Source organism: Nicotiana sylvestris, chromosome 1 (assembly GCF_000393655.2).
Source record: "Nicotiana sylvestris chromosome 1, ASM39365v2, whole genome shotgun sequence".
NCBI classification, from domain to species: Eukaryota; Viridiplantae; Streptophyta; class Magnoliopsida; order Solanales; family Solanaceae; genus Nicotiana; species Nicotiana sylvestris.
In genome coordinates, this window is record NC_091057.1 from 187,027,734 (window position 1) to 187,052,961 (window position 25,228).

General features: G+C 36.9%; 2 protein-coding genes across 8 annotated transcripts; both read right to left on the reverse strand.

Moving 5' to 3' along the window:
* Positions 1-339: 339 nt before the first annotated feature.
* LOC104248138 (F-box/LRR-repeat protein 10) lies at positions 340-7,356 on the reverse strand. 7 transcript variants are annotated; one of them, XM_070172376.1, is made up of 6 exons: positions 7,169-7,356; positions 6,103-6,482; positions 5,820-6,025; positions 5,573-5,666; positions 1,251-2,696; positions 340-962 (listed from the first exon to the last, which is right to left on the reverse strand). In XM_070172376.1, the coding sequence occupies exons 2-5, from the start codon at positions 6,286-6,288 to the stop codon at positions 1,260-1,262; spliced, it is 1,923 nt and encodes a 640-aa protein (XP_070028477.1). In that variant the 5' UTR covers positions 6,289-6,482; positions 7,169-7,356; the 3' UTR covers positions 340-962; positions 1,251-1,259. The 7 variants fall into 7 exon arrangements, with proteins under 7 accessions (XP_070028477.1, XP_070028481.1, XP_009802635.1 ...); XM_070172380.1 differs by having other exon boundaries at positions 941-958; XM_009804333.2 differs by lacking the exon at positions 340-962 and having other exon boundaries at positions 1,001-2,696.
* Positions 7,357-20,694: 13,338 nt separating this feature from the next.
* Positions 20,695-23,899, reverse strand: LOC104248137 (acetylserotonin O-methyltransferase-like). Its single transcript, XM_009804331.2, has 3 exons — positions 23,066-23,899; positions 22,060-22,412; positions 20,695-21,098 (listed from the first exon to the last, which is right to left on the reverse strand). Exons 1-3 carry the CDS (start codon positions 23,490-23,492, stop codon positions 20,793-20,795), a joined length of 1,086 nt encoding a protein of 361 aa, XP_009802633.1. The 5' UTR covers positions 23,493-23,899; the 3' UTR covers positions 20,695-20,792.
* Between the last annotated feature and the right edge of the window lie 1,329 nt (positions 23,900-25,228).

A 25,228-nucleotide genomic window follows, 5' to 3' on the forward strand; every position in this document is an offset into this window, starting at 1 on the left:
TCTAAACTAAATATTATTAATTTAAAAAATTTATATAAAATTTTACAATATTAGCTATAACTATATGATTACTAAATTAATACATAGGCATATATTTATTATATACATCTTAAATACAAAATATAATATCATTTATACTTGTAAAAATTTATAGGTATATATATTTATTATATTAACTTTAAATTTTGCTAATTACTTAATTTAAAATTTAATCTAACTGTTTAATTACACTTGTGCAACCAAACAGTAAACTTGTAATATACTGTAATTACACTATGACAAATAAATAGATCGTCATAATTACACAACTATGTAATTACTACCCTAGTAATTACACCAATTCCAATTACATGGTGGCTTTCCAAACGACTCTAAGTAACATGATCAGAGAGAATTCACGTGGTTAACCTAAACTTATTCGGGATTGAAGCGTAATTGTTGTAGTACTCATCCACATGAAAGCAAGTTAACAAACCTTGGTAGGGTTAAAAGTTGCAGACCTGCAGGACTTGACCAGGATACTCTAAATCTATAGACCTTCGACATCAACCACAAGGCTATAGATCCTTGCTGTCAAGGAAAGCGACAAGGATGTCGACAGCTTATTATCACGTTTTGAAATTGGCCTTATCCATAGGAAACATGCATGATGACAAGGTTCCAATTGTTCCTCTCTTCAGCGCCACAACCTCGTGAAGAACAGGATATGCTGCAATTCCAACATCTGCACATCTAAAGGACAATCCTTTTGGTGTTTCCGCTAAAAGCCACTTTTTCCGGACAGGAATCAAAGCAAGCAATACTAACCTCCAGTGTTACATGGATAGACAGAACCAGATATGGCCAAAATATGCAAAGAAATGAGATAGATTTGCCACTTTGGTTCTTCTAGACCGTTTTCCTTCTTACTTTGAGGTAGCGCACTAGGTGATGCTCATCAAATGTATGCAAAGATTCACTGCCTATTATAACATCAAAGTTTTAATTTAAACAACTGAAATCACCATTCAAACTGATAAATACCAACATAAGCATTAACTCGACAAACTGATTGTTACAAGGGTAGGCCAAGCCAGGTACAAAACGTCATATTGTGACGATCTATACAACATTCGAAATCAAGAATTGTCATAACAAATGCGAAGTTACAACAGTAGAGCTAAGTACGAATCTGAAATCGTAACAATATATAGTACAAAACTAGAACTGTTGATTTATCATAGATTTATATAAAATAATTGGCATCTTACAGCATGAGGTTATGCGATGTTTTCTGCTTCTTGAATGGCCTCATCATCACCCTCATTTTCTCCATCAAGCCATTGTTCCAACTCATCAACTTCATCATAGTCATGCATATAAAGATTGTCTGTATTATCCCATTGGTCAGTCGTCCCCAGCTCCTCCCCATGAAAACCTACATGCAGAAATGGTCTATTGCGGGATAAAGCATCCAGCACATCCCTGCTGACATAACTCGATACTCCCAACCATCTCAATCTGGGGAAGTAAGGCTTCTTTAACCATTGGAATGAAAGCTGAGTGATACCCCCACAATTATAGAGATCCAACAGCCGTAGACTACTTCCATACCACCCTTCTTCATCAACCTTCATTGATGCTAAAACCATAATTGAAGTATCACTTATCAGCGGACATTGACGCATTCTAAGCTCAAATAGTGGAATACGTCTCTTTGCGAGCAAAAGTACACCAGCATCAGATAGGTTCGGAATGTTTGACAAGTCCAATTCTCTCAATTCACAATTAGAAGATTCATCAAAGATAAAGGAAATGCAATTGTTGGTTAGTCTCTTGCACCCTCGTACAGACAATGATACAAGTGAACTTATTGCCCCTTTTGATAAATGGGACAATCCCATATCACTTATATCAGAACCATCAATCAGTAAAGCCTTCAATTTAGAAAGATTGCTAATGGTTCGGAGGGCTTCATCCCCAATATTCCTACAGTCCCTCAAGTCAAGCACACTAAGATTTTCATTGGAAACCAATCGTGTAACACCATGGTTCGTCAAAAGATTACACCATCTTAAACTAACATGTGTCAAAGTAAGCGAAGTTGCAGCAATGTCATGAAATACAAGATCAGTCAAGTGGGGCCCGTGATAGATCCTCAGCTTATATATTTTAGCACATGAATGCAAAATTGTTCGAAAACCTGTGTCTGTAACCTGACAAAAACCACCAAGACAAATACTTTCCATGTCTGAGCATCTATCAGCCATAAGAAGAATACCGAGATCATTAACTCGCTTGAAGTAAGCTGGAAAAATCTCTTGACTCCTCACCAATGACAGATGTTTCAATCTCCCGTGCAGATTAATTTGTTGAATACCTGCATTGGTAAGATCAAACGCCAATCTTGGTTCCATAATTGGTGAGTCTCGAAGGTCCAAATGTGTCAAACAGTTGAGATTTGTAGTTATTGTGCTGACCATGGTGTCAGTAATATAATCCACTGAAAGACATAACTTCTGTATTCCTGGTAATATGGATGGCCGAATATGCTCCATTGACTGATAAGGTATCACAGGCGGGCTAAGTAATTCTGTCACCATTACTGAAGAAATATAACCCACTTCAAGGGATAACAGTGTTGCAGGGGCGATAGCCCACACACGAGCAAAATTATGCCGCAAAAACATTGAGACATCAAACATCAGGATCAGAGTCTACAAAGCAAAACAACATGCTCAGCGCAACATGTATCAGTAAAATCATAAAAGGAACTGCAATAAAGTATTGATGACCATGATTCAATCATAGAAGTCTTAGGCTCCTTGTGAGAAGAACAAGGATGCTACGCTTTTGGTTTTTGACTAAGATCTCCATGATGTACATTCTGGCTTCCAGCACAATTTTTGTGATGATGATTTAATTAGTATAATAGATATGTTACCTTTTCAAAAAAAAAAAAAACTGCAATAAAGACTCAGACCTCCCAAATCTTCCATCCTAGCTGCAAGGAAGGTGGGCGGTAAACAAAGATCAATTGATGAAAATAAAGGTCTGTTCAGGGAACTTTTGCCATTTGCTTTCTCTGTGAGTATTTTAGGCTTTCAGTTTTTCATTTATTGTTTTGAATTGGTAAACTTGCAGAGAACTATTTATAAACAGAAAGAATATCTTCACCACCCCTACTCAGAATGGACCTTATTGTTGCTCAGCAGTTTAGGAAAAATTAGAGGTTAAACGTATTCACGATGGAATCTCCTTCCTCAAAAAATGTAAGCCCGACTTCTCAAAATCGGTGGAGATCAAGCGCATTTAAGTGCATTTAACATGTGGTGCCTTAGAAGACCAAGGACGAGACCACAACACTACACTCAGTCCTTCAACTCAAAAGCCTTTCTCCAACTCCTACTTAAAAATCACTTCACTATAATCAAAACACAACTTGTGAACTGTACACATACACCATGCCTAAAAGCAGGAGTAAAGAATACAACAACTACTACTATGCCTCAATTCAAAGCAAGTTGGTGATCGGATATATGAATGAAGAAAACAATATCCAGCCAAGCTAAAGCACGGTAAGAGCCTTTCTATTTCTTAATATAAGGGCGCAGCGGTAACCCTCTAAGTCACTTGATCCGGTAACTGGCAATCCCTCATGACAGTTAAAAACAAGAGTTTTCACCATACTCTAGTCAGTTAAATTAGTATGGTTCACTATGATCAAGGAGAATTGTCACTACTTGGTAAAAGAAGTATTTTGGTAATAATTGTTAATGCTTTTTTTATTATTCTGGTTTCATCATTTTAAGGCTATATATGCCTGGACAATTTTATTAACTTGGCCCACATCGTGTTAGCAGTAATCCTAAATGTAGTTACGTACGTGAGATGCTTATTTCCCCAAATACAGTGGAATAGCGAGCAATGAGAGAAGAAGCGTAGAACAAAAGAATAACTCCTTACCAATAACACAATGACCTAGTTGATCTTTCCAATTTATACGCTGTGGAGTTATAAGGTAATTTTTCAAAGCAATAAATGAGGCAGACTTCACAAGAAAGTCGGACCATATCTACCACTCTTCAGTAAAAATGGTTGTGGGAAATCAAGGTACATCTAAATTATTACTCTCTGTTCCACTGCAATGACTCTCTTTTATTTTTGGTCCACTCAAAAAGATTGACAAGTTTGACCTTTAAAAACTCTTTAATTTTGGCATTTCCATTTTATGGTGCTTTATGCAAATGTTTAGGCGAAGATGTGAACCACCCTCTCCTACATTGTCAAGTGGGAACTCATTATGTGGCGTGACATTTTGAGATGGTTCAAGCTATAATGGACGATGCTCGGCACATGAAGGAGACACTCCCAATTGGACATTTAGAAGAAGGAAGAGAAGTCGGAGAACCTGGGATGCTGCCCCACTAGCACTCATGTGGGTCCTGTAAAAGGAGAGAAATAAGAAAGCTTTCAAAGGGATAAATAATGACTATGTATGTTTGAGGAAGAGCATCTCATTCGTAGTTTTTTTTATATAGAAGATTGGGTTTCGTTAGTAGAGAATCATTTTATTGTAGATTCTCAACTTTGATATCCTGCTTGTATACAGGAGATTTTCTCAAATTATTAACCTTACTAAAAGAATCTTAATGACGTGCTCTTATAAATGACCACGAGATTCTAAAAATACTTTTGGTATGTCATATATATTTAGCTTATGTATCAAAGTTTTTCTTTCTTTCTTAAACTTCGTGTTCAGTCAAACACTATAATATAAAAATAATCGGAGGAAGTAGTACAGATGTATTCATCACCAGAAAAAAGTATGGATGACTGGCAGTCTCACTTGATAATTTATTGTTATTTGTTTAATTCAATGTGTTACTTTCTCTAAAAGTACAAGCCTACATATTGTCATTTGAACAAATTTAACAATAAGCCTATAACTTCATTATACAAATAACTGGGGCCATCTATTTAATTTATTCAGAAAATTTTTACGATTTATTCCCACTCTCTGTCAAGAAAAAGTTAGGAGTGAAGTACGAAATGCTTCAGTCTTTCCTTAAAACCTGAAGAAAGAACGAAAAAGCAAAAGAAATCTCAGAATTTGAATGATGAAATACTGGAATGATTCCTAACCCCCTCCCCTTTTTACCAAGCCAATTCTTATCATGAAATTGGATAAGGTATGTGCATCATTGGTTACTCTTAGCACAAACCGCTGTGAAGTGAAAGAACTAGAAGACTTGTAGAGACTCATCCACGATCCACCCTAGCAAAACGGCTATGATAGAAACCACTAAAAGGAAAGAATTCTGACGGGATATGTTCTACGAAAAAGCTAAATATTGATATTGCATACAGCTGCACCACTTTTAGTGCTATACTCTTTTTTGCTTGAGTTAAACTTTTTTCGCTTGTCTGATAGGCTGTTCACACGATATCTTAGCTAATGTTCTTCGATTTAGAAAAAATGCTGATTAGCCTATTTATTATCCTAATAAATTAAATATTTATTACGCCACAAGCCCATTTGTTATCCTAATGAATTAAATCTTTATTATGCCACACTTTCAAGAAGCCTTACTTCCAGCTGAGTGCATCCGCCAAATAAGACCTCTAGATCAGATACATCAATTGATCTGCCTCTCTTCTCCGCCAAAGAACTCAGATAAAGAAACCTGAAGATAAAAATAAAATGTACTAACAAACAAGCTAATAATCAACTGAATGAAACATCCAAATGAGTTTTCTTTATCCTCGTGATTATACAAGCTCAAACTTTGGTTTCTACAGAGAAAAAGTTAACAAAAGCTTTGGGAGGAAGAGATAACCTGAGGTCTTTACAGTGCTGCCCGACCTGAGACAGAAGCCTTCCGCTGAAATCAGCGCACTTATGGAGGCAAAGCTCTTGTAAAGTCGGCTGCAGAAGATAATCAAGGGATGAATCATCAAGTCGCGTGCAATCTACCTTCAAGCTATGAAGGTAAGGATTGGGAGGTAGCAACGGCCTTAACAATTCAGCAGACGGAGCAATATCCTGATAAAAAGAAACCAATTTAGACAACAAGAACATGATAAGTCATGTACAAAAATATTACTCCAAAATAGACTTACAAGGAGATGGAAACTGGGAATGAAGCGAAGCATGTGCGAAGCACATGAATGAAAGGCCTTGCAAGTGCATGCCAGAGAACGGATAGAACCTATGTCCAGTTTTGTCATCACAGTGGCAACTAGTGCTGAGGGAAGAAGGTCCAGGCTCATCTGCCGCTGTGTGCCAGGGTCTGACGACCTTGCCATTTTTTTCTTCTTGGTTAGACCAGAATCCAAGCTGGCAACAAATTGAGTTGACGGGGGGATGAGATGTAAAGTGTGGATAAGGCTTGAAACTGGAAAAATTGCCTGTTGCCCCAATCACCTTCTTGTTGTTGGCAATCGAAAGGGGACCTCAGATGCTCTTCTCGGCACAGGCAACATCTTTTTGTGTTTCTCTTCTGATTTTTCAGTTGACAGACAAAGTTATTAGGACAATGCATAAGACCTACAAAGAAATAATAAATACGGACTGTAACCTCCATTTAAGAGAAGCTTCGACCAAATTTCAAAGGGACTAGAAACAGTCCAAGTCTCCTCCAAGTTTTGCAACTTTACATTTTCTTTTAGTTAGGGTATCAAACTTGCAAACAAGCTTTTAAAATTTAACAAATTTTCAACACAAGCAAAGAAAGACAATGTATTTGATTTTTAGAACTAGCTACTAACATTAAATCTAAACGTACAAAAGAGGAAAAGGGTAATGGGGAAATTTGAATCAAGCTAGTTTTTTTTCCTTAGTAAATTGTTAATGAAATAGTAGTCCTAGTTATTAAGGAAATTTCCCCAAAAGCAAAGTCTTGACAAATTAATTTCTTGCTTCTCTATTTATGTCAACCCCTTTTTCACAATAGTTTACTACTAATTTGTATAAGCAGATCAGCTAATAAAATCTTATAACATAGCAAGGTCACAATGCTAAATTTTCAACAAAAATTAACTGAACCCTAACCTCTAAAATACAAATTCTGCTCACAAGTTAAGAATGTCAAGTTATTTCACTAGGAAATACACATAGGACTTACAGTCTGGTGGGGGAAAAAAAGCCCGAAAGACAGGAAAAGAAAACGTACGACAAACATTTTACCGGATAAAGATGTTGTGATAAGCTCGCCGGAGAAGATGGACAGAGAAAATTCCCGGTCGCCGAAAGCCGAATCGTGTTGGGCGGAATTTAGCGGAGTTGGGCCGGTGGAATCGGAGAAGAGGGAGGCGATTCACGCTAGTTGACCTCTCTTGATGTTGCTGAAATGGAAATGGAATGAATTTTATGTTTATTTTTATCTTTCTTTAGAATTAAACTAAAAAAACTGCGTTTAAAAGTTTTGTTTTGTTTTTTTATTTTTTGTTTTTTTTTGCAGTGTAGCCCCGATTTATTCGAATTTATATTGTCTTATATTAATTTGGATTAGACGGGTACAAATATTTTCTATCAAAAAAATTCCATGACACCAACTTAAAACGATTTTAATAAAGGATGTAAGGACCTAATCATCACCATAAAGATTACAAAGTCCAACGTGTGCGGGGTACCAAATTTAAGTTATATTTCACATGGTCGATCTAGTCTACAAATTCATTATAAAGGAATAAGGTTATATGATGATTAGAGGCGATGGTAGGAATTTTATTGAGAAGATTCAAGTATATTGAGTATGGAGTACTATTTTCTTATATTTAGGGATACAAAAATGGAGCCACCAATGATGTATAATAATGTACGAACTAATTAACTATTACTTCAAGAGTATCTTTATCTTTAGATATTTCTTATTTCTATCTTTTATGGCACATAGAATAATACTTAAATTCTCACATAAATGATGATCATCATCATTAATATAAACACTACTATTTTGTAAAAAGTTAGTGTCGTAAGTAGAAAGTTTATTAGTTATGCGAAAGATTTATATGAAAAAATCAAAATTGTATTAATTATGCGGAGAATACTTTTAATAAATTAGTGGTTTTTATGTCAAACCACTCATCTACATTAAACAAAACAACAATTCTTCAACCGAAATACCGAAATTACAAACCGGAACCTCGAATCGATATCGGAATCAACCTCGACGTGCGACTGAACACTGACGCCAAACCTCAAACTCTACCATCTTTATCCATACTAGTAGTCGTACCCGCGCGATGCGCGGTCAATATTAAAAAAATATTAATTAAATTAAATTATGATCGGGCTTGTTTGATCCTATTAGATCGTATTGCTTTAATAAAATTCAATTGTCATCTTGTTTGTCAATATGATATACCCAATAATGAAATCTCTATTAAATCAAACGTACTTATATAGTCAGTGTATAACTTTTTTGTTCTATTTTTCTTTATTATATTAAACAATATTTAGTATTCGCTTTCTTTTTGTAATATATGAGAAGATATATAATTTATTACTATTGAATTTTTTTAAAATTTTATTATGTTGTTCTTAATAATATTATCTAAATTTTAGTGAATAAAATCTATGTTAAACTAACGGGACTTATACAGGCAGCGCATCGAATAACGTTTTTGTTATGTATTTTTCTTTATTATATCTTTCAATATTTAATACTATTACTTTGTTAATAGAAAGTTTCATTAGCATATTACGTTATTTAATATTTTTCTCTGAAGTTTTTTTTATTACTTTATTTTTGTTTTTTTTTATTTTTAAATAATTTTAAAACTCCAACTTAAAACTACTCCCCAATTTGAATTGGTAATTTATTATTTTTTTAATTTTGTTTATTATATTAAAATAATATTAAAATTCCAACTTGAACTACTCCCCAATTTGAATGGGTAGTTTTTTTTCTCTTTTTTCGTTTTTTATAGTTTTTTTTTATTTTAAAATAATTTAAAAACTCCAACTTGAAACTACTCCCACCCAATTTGAATGGGTAGTTATTTTTTTATATATTTATATTTTCATTTTCTAATTATAGTTAATTATAAGATATCTATTTTTATTTTAAAACTCCAACTTGAAACTACTCCCACCCAATTTGAATGGGTAGTTTTTTTTATATTTATATTTTCGTTTTTTATATAGTTAATTATAAGATATCTTTATTTATTAATTCAAATAAAGTAATCAATTAATATATATATATATATATATATATATATATATATATATATATATATATATATATTCATATATATGGTAGTTTTATATTTTTTTATTATTTTCGTTTTTTATATATATTTAAATTCAAAAAGAATAACCAATAATTAATTATTAACTAAATAATAAATTTAGTAACTAATTATGTCATGTGGCTTTTTTTTAAGCTGCCACTTGGATTAACGAAAGGGCTTTTTCCTCTCCTTTTAGTAATATATAGATTCTGTTGTTCTTAATAATATTATCTAAATTTTAGTGAATAAAATCTTTGTTAAACTAACGGGACTTATACAGGCAGCGCATCGAATAACTTTTTTGTTATGTATTTTTCTTTATTATATTTTCAAATATTTAATGCTACTACATTGTTAATAGAAAGTTTCATTAGCATATTACGTTATTTAATATTTTTCTCTGAAGTTTTTTTATTTCTTTATTTTTGTTTTTTTATTTTCAAATAATTTTAAAACTCCAACTTAAAACTACTCCCCAATTTGAATTGATAATTTATTATTTTTTAATTTCATTTTTTATTTTAAATCTCACATTTGAAACTACTCCAGATTTGGATGGGTAGTTTTCCTTCTCTTTTTTTCGTTTTTTATAGTTTTTTTTTTTTGCTTTTTAAAAAAAAATAATTAAAAGCTCCAACTTGAAAATACTCCCACCCAATTTGAATGGGTAGTTATTTTTTTATATATTTATATTTTCGTTTTTATATTATAGTTAATTATAAGATATCTATATTTATTAATTTAAATAAAATAACCAATAACTATTTATTAATTAAAAATAACTACCAATTTGAATGGGTAGTTATTTTCTTATATATTTATATTTTCGTTTTTTTTTATTATTTTTAATTATAAGATATCTATTTTTATTTTAAAATTATTTTAAAACACCAACTTGAAACTACTCTATGATTTGAATGAGTTGTTTTTCTTCTATTTTTTTGTTTTGTATAGTTTTTTTTGTTTTTTTATTTTAAAATAATTTAAAAACTCCAACTTTAAACTAATCCCACCCAATTTGAATGAGTAGTTATTTTTACATATATTTATATTTTGATTTTTTTATTATAGTTAATTATAAGATATCTATATTTATTAATTCAATTAAAGTAACCAATATATATATATATATATGGTAGTTTTGTATTTTTTAATTTTCGTTTTTATATATATTTAAATTCAAAAATAATAACCAATAACTAATTATTAATTAAAAATAACTACCAATTTGAATGGGTAGTTATTTTATTATATATAATTATTTTCGTTTTTGTATTATAGTTAATTATAAGATATCTTTTTTTATTTTAATTATTTTAAAAGTCCAATTTGAAACTATTCCCCGATTTAAATGGGTAGTTTTTCTTCTGTTTTTTTCCGTTTTTTATAGCTTTATTTTTTTTTGCTTTTTGATTTTAAAATAATTTAAAAATTCCAACTTGAAACTACTCCCACCCAATTTTCATTTTTTAGATATATTTAAATTAAAAAGAATAACCAATAATTAATTTAATAACTAATTATGCCATGTGACATTCTATTGTTCTGTCATTTGGCTTCATGAGGTGCTTTTGCCTTCTGCTTTTAATTATAGATAGATGTTTTCCTTCCGTTTTGGCTGATTCCAAAAATCAATTCCAACACCACAATTTGTGTGATGACTCAAAAGATCATCACTTGTTTTAAAATAAAATTCTGCGTTCCGAGACCTTAAAAACCTCTTTTAGTATCACCTCGATTTTTCGTGTGCAGTCCAAGCGCGTAGATGGAAAAATATTATGTGAAAATCTATGAAAAAAATGATAAATTTTGACTATAAAATGAATTAATTTGACTTCGGTCAATATTTTGGGTAAACGGACCCGAACCCGTGATTTGACGGTCCCAGAGGGTCCGTAGGAAAATATGGGACTTGGGTATTATGGTTTCGAAGCCTGGTACAGGTTCGATGTGATTTATATGTGTTGTCGGTAAAGTTTCGTAAGAAACGGAATCCATTTGACGTAATTCGGACCTTAAATGCAAAATTTGATGTTTAAAGAAGTTTTGAGAAATTTCATTGATGTTGAGGTTTAATTCGATGTTCATGAGGTTATTTTGGTGATTTGAGAACACGAATAAGTCTGTAGGATATTTTTGAGGTTGTGTATGTTTGGTTTGGAGCCCCGAGGACTCGGGTGAGTTTTGGATAGGCCGCGGGGTGTATTTTGGACTTAGAAAAATTGCAGATTTCTCAGCTGGTGTATCAGGTCTGCAGGCTTCACAAATGCAAAGCCTGGCTCGCGAATGCGACAAACCATCGCAAATACGAAAGAAGTGGACTGGCAGCCTGAGTCGCAAATGCGACTTCATCCTCGCAAATGCGATTTCGCATTTGCGAACAGCCTCTTGCAAATGCGATGATGGCTGGAAGGCTGATGTATCACAAATACGACATATGTTTCGCAAATGCGAAAGTCCAAGTTTCCTCACAAATGCGAGCCCTGTTTTGCAATTCCCAACTTAGCAGAGGTCGGGGTTCGCAATTGCGAACCCCTGTTCGCAATTCCTACATCTGTGACCTGCAACTTAGCCGGAAATCAACCATTTTTTCATATCCTCTCAAAACATAAACACTCTAGGGCGATTTTTCAAAGGTTTCTTCTTCTCCAAATCAATTGTAAGTCGTTTTTAACTATTTTCCTTCAATCATTAACATCTTTTAATATGATTTCAACTCAAAATCAATGATTTTCATGAGGGAATTTGGGTGTTTTGGGTAGAACCAAGGTTTTTCAAAAAGGGGATTTGGACCTCGATTTGAGGTCCGATTTCAAAACAAATTATATATTTGGGTTCGTAGGGGGAATGGGTAATCAGGTTTTGGTTCAAACCTCGGGTTTTGACCATGTGAGCCCGGGGACGATTTTTGACTTTTTGGGCAAAACTTTGGAAAATTCATTTTCATGCATTCGAATTGATTCATTTAGCATTTATTGATGTAACAAAGTAACTTGTGGTTAGATTCGAGCGAATTGGTGGTGGAATCAAGGGGTAAAGCTATAATTGAAACGTGAATTGTGTTCGTGGCATTGAGGTAAGCGTTTGGTCTAACCTTAGCTTGAGGGATTAGGAGTTGTGTCTTATTTGCTACATGTTAATTGTGGAGTACGGCGTATAAGCATGGTGACAAGTATCTATACGTGGGTGTCAAGCATGCCCATGGGTCTTATATTATAATTGTTATGATTCCGCTGTGGTTTATTGTGCCTCACATGTTATTATCAACATTGTTCCCTTGCCGAGACGTTTGTTTGATATTATTGTTGCCTTGCAGGGATATTGTTGAAATAGCATTGTTCCCTTGCCGGGATATTGTTGAAATATTAATGTTCCCTTGCCGGGAAGTTGTTATATTGTTCTTGTCCCCTTGCCGGGATTCTTTGTGATTGTTGTTGATATGAAATGGGAGTGGGTGGCATGCCTGCCACAAGATAAATGAAATGGGAGCGGGTGACACGCCTGCCACAAGACATTTGAGATGGGAGCGGGTGGCACGCCTGCTACGAGATATTTGAAATGGGAGCGGGTGGCATTCCTGCCACAAGATATATGAAATGTGGGCGGGTGGCACGCCTGCCACAAGATACTTGAAATGGGAGCGGGTGGCATGCCTGCCACTAGACATTTGAAATGGGAGTGAGTGGCACGCCTGCCATGAGATATTTAAAATGGGAGCGGGTGGCATGCTTGCCACAAGATATATAAAATGGGAGCGGGTGGCACACCTGCCACAAGATACATGAAATGGGAGTGGGTGGCACGCCTGCCACGAGATACTTGAAATAGGATCGGGTGGCATGCCTGCCACAAGATATGTGAAATTGGATCGGGTTGCACGCCTACAACGATATAAATGAATTGGGATCGGGTTGCACGCCTGCAACAAGATGTGAAATGAAAGTGAATTCTGCCTTCGTTTTTCCTTACCCTTGTCAGTAGTTGGATTTTTATTCCTTTATAATTCTCTTGATATTTTGTTGTTACTTGTTATTCCCCGAAGCATGTTTTCCCCCCTTCCCTCTTTACTTATTTATTTCTGCTTTACTTTCCGCTGTATATTATATAACTGCACATGTTTATTTGGTAGTCTGGTCCTAGCCTCGTCACTACTTCGCCGAGGTTAGGCTAGGCACTTACCAGCACATGGGGTCGGTTGTGCTGATACTACATTCTGCACTATGTGCAGATCCCGGAGCAGCTCTTGAACCGTAGTTTGAAGGCTACCTTCAGTCCACGCGGAGATCCAAGGTAGACCTGCAGGCGTTCGCAGGCCCTAGCGTCTCCTCTATCTTTTATTTCTTGTTTCATCCTTTTGCTTCAGAAACAATGTGTCTTTTATTTTCAGACCTTGTATTTAGCAGTCTTAGACCGTCTGTGGTACTGTGACACTAGGTTTTGGGTGATTAAGCCTTAAGTAGTGTAATATATACATATTTCGGATATTTTATTGTTTTCTTCTGCTTAATTTAAATTTTTGTTGTTTTTACGTTATCGCTTTACATTTGTAAAAAAAGAAAGAAATGGATAATGAAGTAATTAGTTTAAAAGATTGGCTTACCTAGCTCATATTAGTAGGCGCCATCATGACTCCCGAGGGTGGGAAATTCGGGTCGTGATAAGTTGGTATCAGAGCTCTAGGTTACATGGGTCTCACAGTTCACAGACAAGCTTAGTAGAGTCTGAGGGATCGTTATGGAAACGTATGTATTTATCCCTCAGAGGCTACAGAGTTAGGAAAAGCTTCACATCTATTCTTTTATATCGTGCGATTTGGTTTCTCAATGCTAATTGAAATTCTACTATGTTCTTTCTAAAATGGCGAGAACACCCGTTTCCTCATCCACTGACTAGCAGTCCGAGCCCCCAGTAGCAGCTCCCACGAGGGACAGAGGCCGAGGCCGTGTTAGAGGCCGAGGTAGGGGTAGAGCTCAGCCCAGAGCACCAGCACTAGTAGCGGAGCCTCAGGTTGACTTTGATGATGAGGTTCCGGCCCAGCAGCTTCGATGGGCCCAACTAAGGTCTCAAAGGGGTTTATTGCTAACCTAGTACTCCAGGATGCTCTGGTCTGTCTAATGGGCCTTATGGAGAGTGTCACCCATGCAGGTTTGCTCCCTGTAGCACCACCCGTCTCTCAGGCTGGAGGAGGATCCCAGACTCATGCTACTCGCACTCCGGAGCAGGTAGCTCCCCAGTTTCAGATTCCAGCGGTTCAGCCAGTCGGAGCAGATCAGCTGGGTGTGGTAGCTCAGACCGGTGATGGTGCAACTATGTCTGTTGATGCTTTGTGGAGGTTGGACAGGTTCACCAAGCTCTTTACTACTACTTTCAGCGGTGCATCTACTGAGGATCTTTAGGATTATCTAGACAGCTGTCATGAGGTTCTCAAGAACATAGGGATAGTTAAGACTAACGGGGTTGATTTTGCTACTTTTCGCTTGTCTGGATACGCTAAGATTTAGTGGAGAGATTATTGTTTGGCTAGACCAGCCGGATCACCAGCATTGACTTGGGAGCAGTTTACTCAGCTATTTCTGGAGAAGTTTCTCCCTATCACTCAGAGAGAGGCCTATTGGAGGCAGTTTGAGCGTCTCCAGCAGGGTTCTATGACTATTACCCGGTATGAGACCAGATTCATCGACTTGGCTCGTCATGTTCTTATTATACTTCCCACCGAGAGAGAGAGAGAGAGAGAGAGAGAGAGAGAGAGAGGAGGTTCATTGAGGGACGTATTTAGCCGATTCATCTTCAGATGGCTAGGAAGAGAGGGAGTGAGATTTCTTTCCAGGAGGCGGCCAATGTGGCCCGTAGAGTTGACATGGTTCTATCGCAGTGAGGTGGTCAGGGGTCTGACAAGAGGCCTCCTCATTCAGGTGGCCGATTCAGTGGTACCTCATTTAGAGGTAGGGATCCGTATGGTAGAGGCCTTCCTTCCAGGCCTTTTCAGTCAACGCTTCAGGTTTCTCACGGTGCTTCAGGTGGTCGTGGTTCCCATATACAGGATTCTGATCAGCAGTCCTACAGTGCACAACCAGCTCCTATCAGTGCACCGCTGCTTTAGAGTTTCCAAGGTCATCAGCCCCAACAGCCGAGGGCTTGCTTTACTTGTGGCGACACAAGGCACATTGCTAGGTATTTCCCTCAAGCACTGAGTAGCTCTCAACATCAAGGTTCCCGTGCCATGGTTCAAGCACTGCGTGTTCCACGGCCCGCCAACCAGCTAGAGATGGGGGTAGAGGTGCTAGAGGTGGAGGTAGAGTTATTAGAAGTGGAGCTCGGGCCACTACAGGTGGAGGCCAGCGAGCAACAGGGCGTCCTAGAGATGTAGTTCAGGGTGGTGGGGCCCAACCCCGATGTTATGCTCTTCCAGCCAAGCCTGAGGCTGAGGCTTCCGATGCAGTTATCACAGGTACGGTTCTGGTTTGTGATAGAGATGCTTCAGTGTTATTTGATCCAGGGTCTACCTACTCATATGTGTCATCTCATTTTGTACCATATCTGGTCATATCTAGTGATTCTTTAAGTGTTCCTGTTTATGTGTCTACACCGGTGGGTGATTCTATTGTGGTAGATCGAGTCCATCGTTCATGTATAGTTGTGATTGGGGGTCTTGAGACTCGTGTACATTTGTTACTTCTGGACATGGTTGATTTTGACGTCATATTGGGGATGGACTGGTTATCATCTTACCATACTATCTTGGACTGTCATGCCAAGAATGTGGCCTTAGCATTGCTAGGTTTGCCTCATTTAGCGTGGAGAGGGACTCCTGGTCATTCTACCCGCAGTGTTATCTCGTATGTAAAGGCTCGGTGTATGGTCGAAAAGGGGTGTTTGGCCTATTTGGCCTATATTCGTGATTCTAGTGCTGAGGTTCCATCTATTGACTCTGTGCCCATTGTTCGTGAGTTTCCTAAGGTATTCCCTTCAGACTTGTTGGGTATGCCGCCCAACAGGGATATTGACTTTTGAATTGATTTGGCTTCGGGCACTCAGCCTATTTCTATTCTGCCTTATCGTATGACCCCGCCTGAGTTGAAAGAGTTGAAGGAGCAGTTGCACGACTTGCTTGAGAAGGGTTTCATTAGACCTAGTATTTCGCCTTGGAGTGCACCGGTGTCGTTTGTTAAGAAGAAGGATGGGTCGATGAGGATGTGTATTGATTACCGGTAGTTGAACAAGGTTACAATAAAGAATAAGTATCCATTACTGAGGATTGATGATTTGTTTGATCAGCTTTAGGGTTCCAAGGTCTTTTCGAAGATTGACTTGAGATCTGGCTACCATCAGTTGAGGATTAGGGCATCCGATATCCCTAAGACAGCTTTCCGCACTCGGTATGGGCATTATGAGTTCTTGGTGATGTCATTCGGGTTGGCAAATGCCCCAGCAACTTTTATGGATTTGATGAACCGAGTGTTCAGGACTTATTTGGATTCGTTCGTGATAGTCTTTAGTGCTGATATTTTGATATATTCCCGCAGCCGGGAGGAGCACGAGCAGCATCTTAGAGTGGTTCTTCAGACCTTGAGGGATAGTTAGTTGTATGCTAAGTTTTCGAAGTATGAGTTCTGGTTGAGTTCAACTGCATTCCTAGGTCATGTTGTATCAGCAGAGGGTATTCAAGTTTATCCGAAGAAGATTGAGGCAGTCAAGAACTGGCCTAGACCAGCATCAGCTATAGAGATTCGGAGTTTCTTAGGATTGGCAGGCTACTATAGTCGGTTTGTGGAGGGGTTTTCATCTATCGCAGCCCCGATGACCAGGTTGACTCAGAAGGGTACCCAATTCAGATGGTCGGATGAGTGTGAGGTGAGCTTTCAGAAGCTCAAGACAGCTTTGACTACGACACTGGTGTTGGTTTTGCCCACAGGTTCAGGGCCTTATATAGTTTATTGTGATGCATCTCGTATCGGACTTGGTGCAGTGTTGATGCAGGATGGCAAGGTCATTGCTCATGCTTCACGGCAGTTGAATATTCATGAGAAGAACTATCCGGTTCATGATTTGGAGTTGGAAGCCATTGTTCACCCGTTGAAAATTTGGAGGCATTATCTGTATGGCGTGGCATGTGAGATGTTCACGATTCACAAGAGTCTACAGTATTTGCTCAAGCAAAAGGAGTTGAATTTGAGGCAGATGAGGTGGTTGGAGTTGTTGAAAGATTATGATATCACCATCTTATATCATCTGAAAAAGGCCAATGTTGTGGCTGATGCTTTGAGTAGGAAGCCGGCCAGTATGGGCAGTCTTGCTTATATTCTGGTCGGTGAGAGACCGCTTCCTTTGGATGTTCAGGCTTTGGCCAATCAGTTCGTGAGGTTGGATGTTTCTGAGCCCAGCCATATGTTAGCTTGCATAGTTGCTCGTTCTTCGTTATTGGAGCGGATCCGAGATCGGCAGTATGGTGATCCCCATTTGTGTGTCCTTAGAGACACGGTGTAGCACAGAGGTGCCAAGAAGGTTACCTTAGGTGATGATGGAGTTTTGAGGTTGCAGGGTCGAGTTTGTGTGCCTAATGTGGATGGGCTTCGAGATTTGATTTTAGAGGAGGCCCATAGTTATCGATACTCTATTCATCCAGGCACCTCTAAGATGTATCAAGATTTGCGGCAGCACTATTGGTGGGGGAGAATGAAGAAGGATATCGTTGTATATGTGCCTCGGTGTTTGAATTGTCAGCAGGTTAAGTACGAGCATCAGAGTCCTGGTGGTTTGTTCCAGAAGATTGAGATTCCTGAGTGGAAGTGGGAGCATATCACTATGGACTTTGTTGTTGGACTCCCACGGACTCGGAGGAAGTTCGATGCAGTGTGGGTTATTGTTGATAGGCTGGCCAAGTCAGCACATTTCATTCCCGTGGCAGTCTCTTATTCTTCCGAGAGGTTAGCTGAGATCTATATTCGGAAGATTGTTCGTCTTCATGGTGTGCCCGAGTCTATTATTTCGGACCGTGGTACGTAGTTCACCTTGTATTTCTGGAGAGCAGTTCAGCGAGAGTTGGGTACACGGGTTGAGTTGAGTACAACATTTCATCCTCAAACGGATGGGCAGTCCGGGCGGACTATTCAAATTTTGGAGGATATGCTCCGAGCTTGTGTCATTGACTTTGGAGGCTTGTGGTATAAGTTTTTGCCTTTAGCAGAGTTTGCCTACAACAACAGCTACCAGTCGAATATTCAGATGGCTCCTTGTGAAGCTTTATATGGTAGGCGGTGTCGGTCTCCAGTTGGATGGTTTGAGCCGGTAGAGGCTCGGTTGTTGGGTAAGGATCTGGTTTAGGAGGCCTTAGATAAGGTCAGGATCATTCAGGATAGGCTTCGTACAGCTCCATCCAGGCAAAAGAGTTATGTTGACCGCAAGGTTCGTGATTTGGCATTCATGGTCGGTTAGTGGGTATTGCTTCGAGTGTCGCCTATGAAGGGCGTGATGATATTTAGGAAGAAGGGCAAGCTTAGCCCTAGGTTCATTATCCTGTTTGAGATTCTTGATCGAGTGGGAGAGATGGCTTATAGACTTGCATTACCGTCGAGCTTATCAGTCGTGCATCTAGTGTTTTATGTGTCCATGCTTCGGAAGTATCACGGCGATCCACCCCACATGTTAGATTTCAACACTGTCCAGTTGGACAAAGACTTGTCTTATGAGGAGGAGCCGATAGCTATTCTAGACCGGCAGGTTCGTCGGTTGAGATCGAAGAGTTTTCCTTCTGTTCGTGTTCAGTGGAGAGGTCAGCCCGCCGAGGCATCGACCTGGGAGTCCGAGTTCAATATGCGGAGCCGTTATCCCCATCTTTTCCCCGATTCAGTTACTTCCTTCTTTTGTCTGTTCGAGGACGAACAATTGTTTTAGAGGTGGAAGATGTGATGACCCAAAAGGTCATCACTTGTTTTAAAATAAAATTCTGCATTCTGAGGATTTAAAACCTCTTTTAGCATCACCTCAATTTGCGTGCGTAGTCCGAACGCGTAGCCAGAAAGCTATTATGTGAATATTTGTGAAAAATATGATAAATTTTGACTATAAAATGAATTAATTTGATTTCGGTTAACGTTTTGGGTAAACGGACCCAGACCCGTGATTTGACGGTCTCGGAGGGTCCGTAGGAAAATATGGGACTTGGGCGTATGCCCGGAATCGAATTCCGATGTCCCAAGTCCGAGAAATGAATTTTTAAAGGAAATTATTTTCTGAAAAAAATATAAAGGTTTTTGAAAGCGAAATATTATGTGAAACCTGTGGTATCGGGCCCGTATTATGGTTCCGAATCCCGGTGCATGTTCAATGTGATTTATATGTGTTGTCGGTAAAGTTTGGTAAGAAACGGAATCCATTGGACGTGATTCGGACCTTAAATGCAAAATTAGATGTTTAAAGAAGTTTTGAGAAAATTAGATGCAAAATAAAGTGGTAATAATAATTTTATTAAAATAATATAATTTAATATGCTCAAACAAGACAGATCACAACGTTTCATGTTTAGTATTATTTAATATTGACCGTAAAATATAATACAAGTGTCAAAATCAAGAGGTTGGGTTATTACGGATATAAAAAAAATCATGTTATCCATTATGATATTTAAAAAATGGTTTCATGTTCTGCTTCTTAATTAATATCAAATAATTATGGGGTATTATCACTTTTAGCCCGCACCAGAAACTATTTACATCTGGTAGCCGAAAAAGTGTATAATTTTTGTATATAACATACAAATGTATATATATACAAAAAATATATAAAATTTATATATTTTTTCGGCTATTATTTTTACAGCGGTTATATAGTATCATTTTCTCGATAATTATTTATAATTTTTATATAGAAGGTTTAATTTTAAGGCTATTTGCATATAATTCAAATAAACTAAATCATAATTTGACATGGTTTATGTCCGCACATCGTGCGGGTACTAATACTAGTTATATTAGTTATGAAAAAAGTTTTATGTCCAAATTTATTTTCTTTACGCGGTCAATAAAACAATCATTAGAATTTAAATTTTTTATATGCAGATAGTATAAAAAAATTAATAATACATTCAAGTCACTTTAATTTTCTATAACGCTCATAAGCTGGTAACTTATAGAATATGGTAAGTGAGCTTGAATGTGCAATATGGTAAAGCTACTCTTTCATTATGGAATATGGATAGTGTCATAAGACAGGTTTGTTTCAACCTATTAACATAGCAAGAGTGCACATGACCACTAAAGGATGCGGTGCGGTGGATGGAGTTGTTCCTCCCTTTAACCAGAGGTCTCGAGTTCAAGCCCTGGGTATGGAAAAATCCTTGGTAGGGAGCGTTACCCCCGAATGGGCCCCTACCCGGCGCGAATCCGGATTAGTCGGGCCCCAATGTGGGTATCGAATACCGGGTGAGAAATCAAAAAAACAAGAGTGCACATGTATTTTACATATATGATACAACTTAAATAGAAAAACACAAACCAAATATTAAAAAGTTAAACCAAACTACAAGCTTAAGAACTGAAAACACATTGAAACAGAAATTGTAATAGAACTGATACAGCTCAAGGATAAGCCAAAATAACAGATTCAATAGCGTTGATGTGCTTAATAGAATGACTATTGAATCCAGCTGCAGTCAAAATTTGAGCCCATTCTTTGGCAGTTCTTTCTTTTCCATTTGTTGTGTGAGCCATCATTACCATATCCAGCATAAAACCAACATCTTTGAGCTTTTCATTTCCTTCTCCTTTTTCTTTCTCAAGCACTACTTCCACCATTATCACTTTTCCTGTGTCTTTTGGGATAATCTTTATGCAATTTTTCAAGATTTGAATACATTCGTCGTCACTCCAATCATGTAAGATTGACTGATATTCACCACAAGAAAGATTCAAAAACAAATTGAAATAGAGAACATTAAGATATGCATATACAACAACAACAACAACCCAATATAATAGGGTAGTGTGTACGCAGACCTTACCCCTACCCTAGGGTAGAGAGACTGTTTCCAAATAGACCCCCGACATCCTTCCCTCCAAGAACTTCCCACCAAGTGGGGGTTGCTTACCATCAGAGCAACCCCTCTAATTGTCAAAAGGAATTGAAAAATTTAGGTACATTCACTTAATTGTCAAAAGTAGAAACAACTCAACAAGCGTATACAACTATCTTTTAAAAATAGTAACCATATACGGCTTGCTTAACTTCCTATAATGGTGATTTTAGCATATAGGATCCATATACTGAGGCGGAACCAGTATTTTAAGATTATGGGTTCTAATCTTGTCACCAAATCATAACTCGTTTTAGTTACTGGGTTCACAATTAAATATTTTTACATATTTAATAATTTTTCACTAAACATTCCGAGGGGCGTATACACCATTTCATAGGTAGGCGGAGTCATGTGACATCGCTTGGTCCAAAATTTTACTAAATATACGTTATAGAAAGATGAAATTATTGGATATGAATATAAAAAACGACATTGTCACTATAGTAATTTATTTTATGTTCATTTCTTTAAATATTGACACCGCTTGTCAAAAATTCTACTTACGCCACTGCACATGCCGAATTTAAGCAAAAGCTACTGGGTTCGACCGAACCTGTAGCTACCACACTACCTCCACACCTGTCCATATGCGTCTTAATTATCTCACTACATCATACTATAAACATAAAGAATTAACCTAAATAGCCGTCAACTCAATTGATTAAACTAAAAATAATCGGTGATATATAATATATGTATTGTATGTGTATAATCTATGTACCAACTGTGAAAGTAAACAGTAAATTCGGTAAGCTATTAGCCCTACTTACCATGAGGAAAGCAGCATCTGCTTTGGGAATAGAATCAAACATATTGCCTTCAACATGTTGAACACCATGACAATGAGGAGCAACAGAAACAACATGAGGAAGATCAAAATTAATCCCTCTAATCCAAGGAAATGTTTTCACCAACAGACTAATAGTTGTTCCATCACCTCCACCAACATCAACTAAAGTCTCTATCCCTTTGAATATTTCTGGACAATTATCAACGATGGCAAGGATTGTCACCCGTGAATGGCACGCCAAGGCGTCGTTGATTAGCTTGCTGTGCTCTGGATTGGTTTCTGCATACTCCCACACATCCTTTCCATGAACTGCGCTAAATGATGCAGTATTCCCTGTTGAGATATAATATAATTAAGTAATATAAAAATGTATATATTTAATGGCGTAATCTTTTAGATGAAACAATCACATAATTCAGTAAAATATTAAAATTGGAGATGGCAACATCAACCAATTTTTGTTTAATCCGTCTGTTAACTTAACTCAACTAATTGAATCTGAAATGACCCATCAAATCACTGGGCAAGACGGACCAACAACAACAACAACATATCCAGTATAATCCCACAAATGGGGCAAGACGAACCAAACAGTATAATCCAATGGATTCAAATACGACTCAAACACAAATAGACAATCCATGGATGCGAACTCAAATATACAAAATATAATTTGATGATAAGGAATATGAAAGTTTGGTAGAACTTAAACTAACAATTTAAGGAAAAATATAGTACTCCATTAGCTTTCATATTTTTTTTCTTTCCAAAAAGCAAAAAAAAAAGAAAAAGATGTGAGGTTGGATTATACTAAGCGAGTCGAGTTATAACATGATATTTGTACTATTTTAACTCAACTCATTATGATCCAAGCTAACTTTAGACGGGTTGGATCATGATCCACTTATTGATTTAGCCCATTTGATCTGATCTATCTTGTTTGTCACCTTTAGATAAAATGATCATACAATTCAACATGCTCTCACCTTTTGCCAGAGCGCGACCACTCAGAAAATGCCATGGCGCGAGCATCACTGGACTAGCTTCAAGTAGGACAAGAGCAGCCATGCTATTTTCTCCATCTTTCCTCAGCAAACGAGAAAGAGGTGTTTGGACATAACCAATTTCGCCATGTCCTGTGGACTCCTCTTTGAATATTCCCCTATTAATCAAGAACCTCAGAATGCGGTAGAGAAAATTAGAACAAGAGCAGCCAAGTACAGAGGACAGTTGATTTAAGGTGATGGGTTCTTGATGGTTTTCTAAGAAATCAGGTATTCCCAACTCAATAGCACATTTTACTGCAGCCATTTCAGTGAAACCAAATATGTACTTCCATATATCTTCTTGAGCTTGAGACTCAGCTTTGTCTCCTTCATGGATTCTTGCTACACCATTTGTTTCTTCCCCCATAATATACCAATTCTTGTGACAAAGCTAGAAGATTTTTGCGGTTTAGTGGTGCAAGCTAAGTGATCCAGCTATTTACAACAATAGCAACAACAACAACAACAACGACCCAGTATAATCCTACAAGTGGGGTCTGGGGAGGGTAATATGTACACAGACCTTACCCCTATCCCGAAGGGTAGAGAGGTTGTTTCCAGGAGACCCTCGGCTCAAAAAAAACAATAGGAAATGATATATTAGTACGATAAAGGTGATCCAGGTATTTATAGAATTAATTACACCTTACACTAGCTAGAAATTAGAATAGTCTTGTTGCAAGGTGTATGTTCCAAACATTTGAGTTTGATTTTTTATTTAACATGTAACTCGATTCTACATCAAATCTAAAGCAAACCAACCGGTTAAATTCTAAGTGAAGAATTCATTCGTACCGATATATAAAGAGGGGAATCTTACAAAAATATCTCAAATAAGTTCCAATTTACCAACCTTTAGCTATTAATCATATACTTACCAAAACTAACCAAGCACATATAAAAATTGAAAACCCAAACAAATAAGATTTTTTCTCTTCAAGAAACAAAAATCTCCTTCCATATTTTTAAGCGTGATCAGCAACATTAGATGCAAGATAAAAAAAAATCATGGATGAGGTAGCAAACAAGGTGATGAAATACAATATATATAAGATTCCAAACATCTAAGCAAAAAATGAACTTTTTCAATGGGTATAGTTGAAATTCATTGAAAACATATAAATGAGTCAATATACAAATTTTGAGGAAGATTGGACGTGATTTGGATTGATTTGGTATCAAAATTCGTAGTTAAAATCGAGTTCAAAAAATTCTTTTGCGACACATCATTTTTTTCATATTTCATCTTCTACTCCGTATTTTCAATTCAAATCATCCCAAAACTGAGATTCAGACTCTTTAAGATATACCCAATCTATTCTAATAACACCCCTCAAAAGAAAACAAAAATTTAACCTTTTTTGGATACAAATAGCTAATTGGCTAATATTAGTAATATTTTTTGAATTGACCAATTTTTATAATAAGCTACTTATAAATAGACATAGTTGGTAGTTCCCTAAACTTAAATTTTTTATTGCTTGCATTATTACACATTAAAGTCATTTAGACTAGACCAAAATCATTGATCCCTCACCCAGAAAATTGACCCAAATCTCACTTAACATGTTTTCTCACTAATCACAACAAAATAAATAGTACCAACTAATAGCATTTATTTGGCAATATCGTACTGGAAAAAGATTGCAAAAGATCATGTTGTCGGAACTTGGAAATGGATTGATGGAGACACGTATCTCATGAATTACGGTGTACCCTCTACTTAGAACATCAAGAAGATAACATTGTGTGCCCATAATCACGTTAATTTAAATAGTAACCCAACATAGTTTGACATATTTCATTCGAGTAAATACATAATCAAGATGACACAAATTCAATCTTTTTTATGAAGATGTTGTCCGGATCAGCTTGCACCACAATTTGACTATTTCATTACCTGATCGTCTCCCACCAGTATAAGTACCGAGTAACTCCACCCCTTAAAGCTTTGGCAGATGCACATAAATCACCTACTCTTTGTCCCAGTTTATGCGACAGTTTTTTTTTTTAGACCATCCGGAAAAAATGACACCTTTCTATATGTAGTAAAAATTTAACTTTGAAAGATCCATTTTACCCTAAATGAGATAGAATTATAAC

Coding starts and splice junctions, on each gene's coding strand:
- LOC104248138 (XM_070172376.1), bottom strand. CDS start 6,288: ATGGCAAGGTCGTCAGACCCTGGCACACAGCGGCAGATGAGCCTGGAC. Junction 6,026..6,102: donor TTCCCAGTTTCCATCTCCTT/GTAAGTCTATTT, acceptor TCTTTTTATCAG/GATATTGCTCCGTCTGCTGA. Junction 2,697..5,572: donor GCGGATGCACTCAGCTGGAA/GTAAGGCTTCTT, acceptor TTTGCTTTGTAG/ACTCTGATCCTGATGTTTGA.
- LOC104248137 (XM_009804331.2), bottom strand. CDS start 23,492: ATGGGGGAAGAAACAAATGGTGTAGCAAGAATCCATGAAGGAGACAAA. Junction 22,413..23,065: donor TGGTCGCGCTCTGGCAAAAG/GTGAGAGCATGT, acceptor ATATCTCAACAG/GGAATACTGCATCATTTAGC. Junction 21,099..22,059: donor CAGATGCTGCTTTCCTCATG/GTAAGTAGGGCT, acceptor GGTGAATATCAG/TCAATCTTACATGATTGGAG.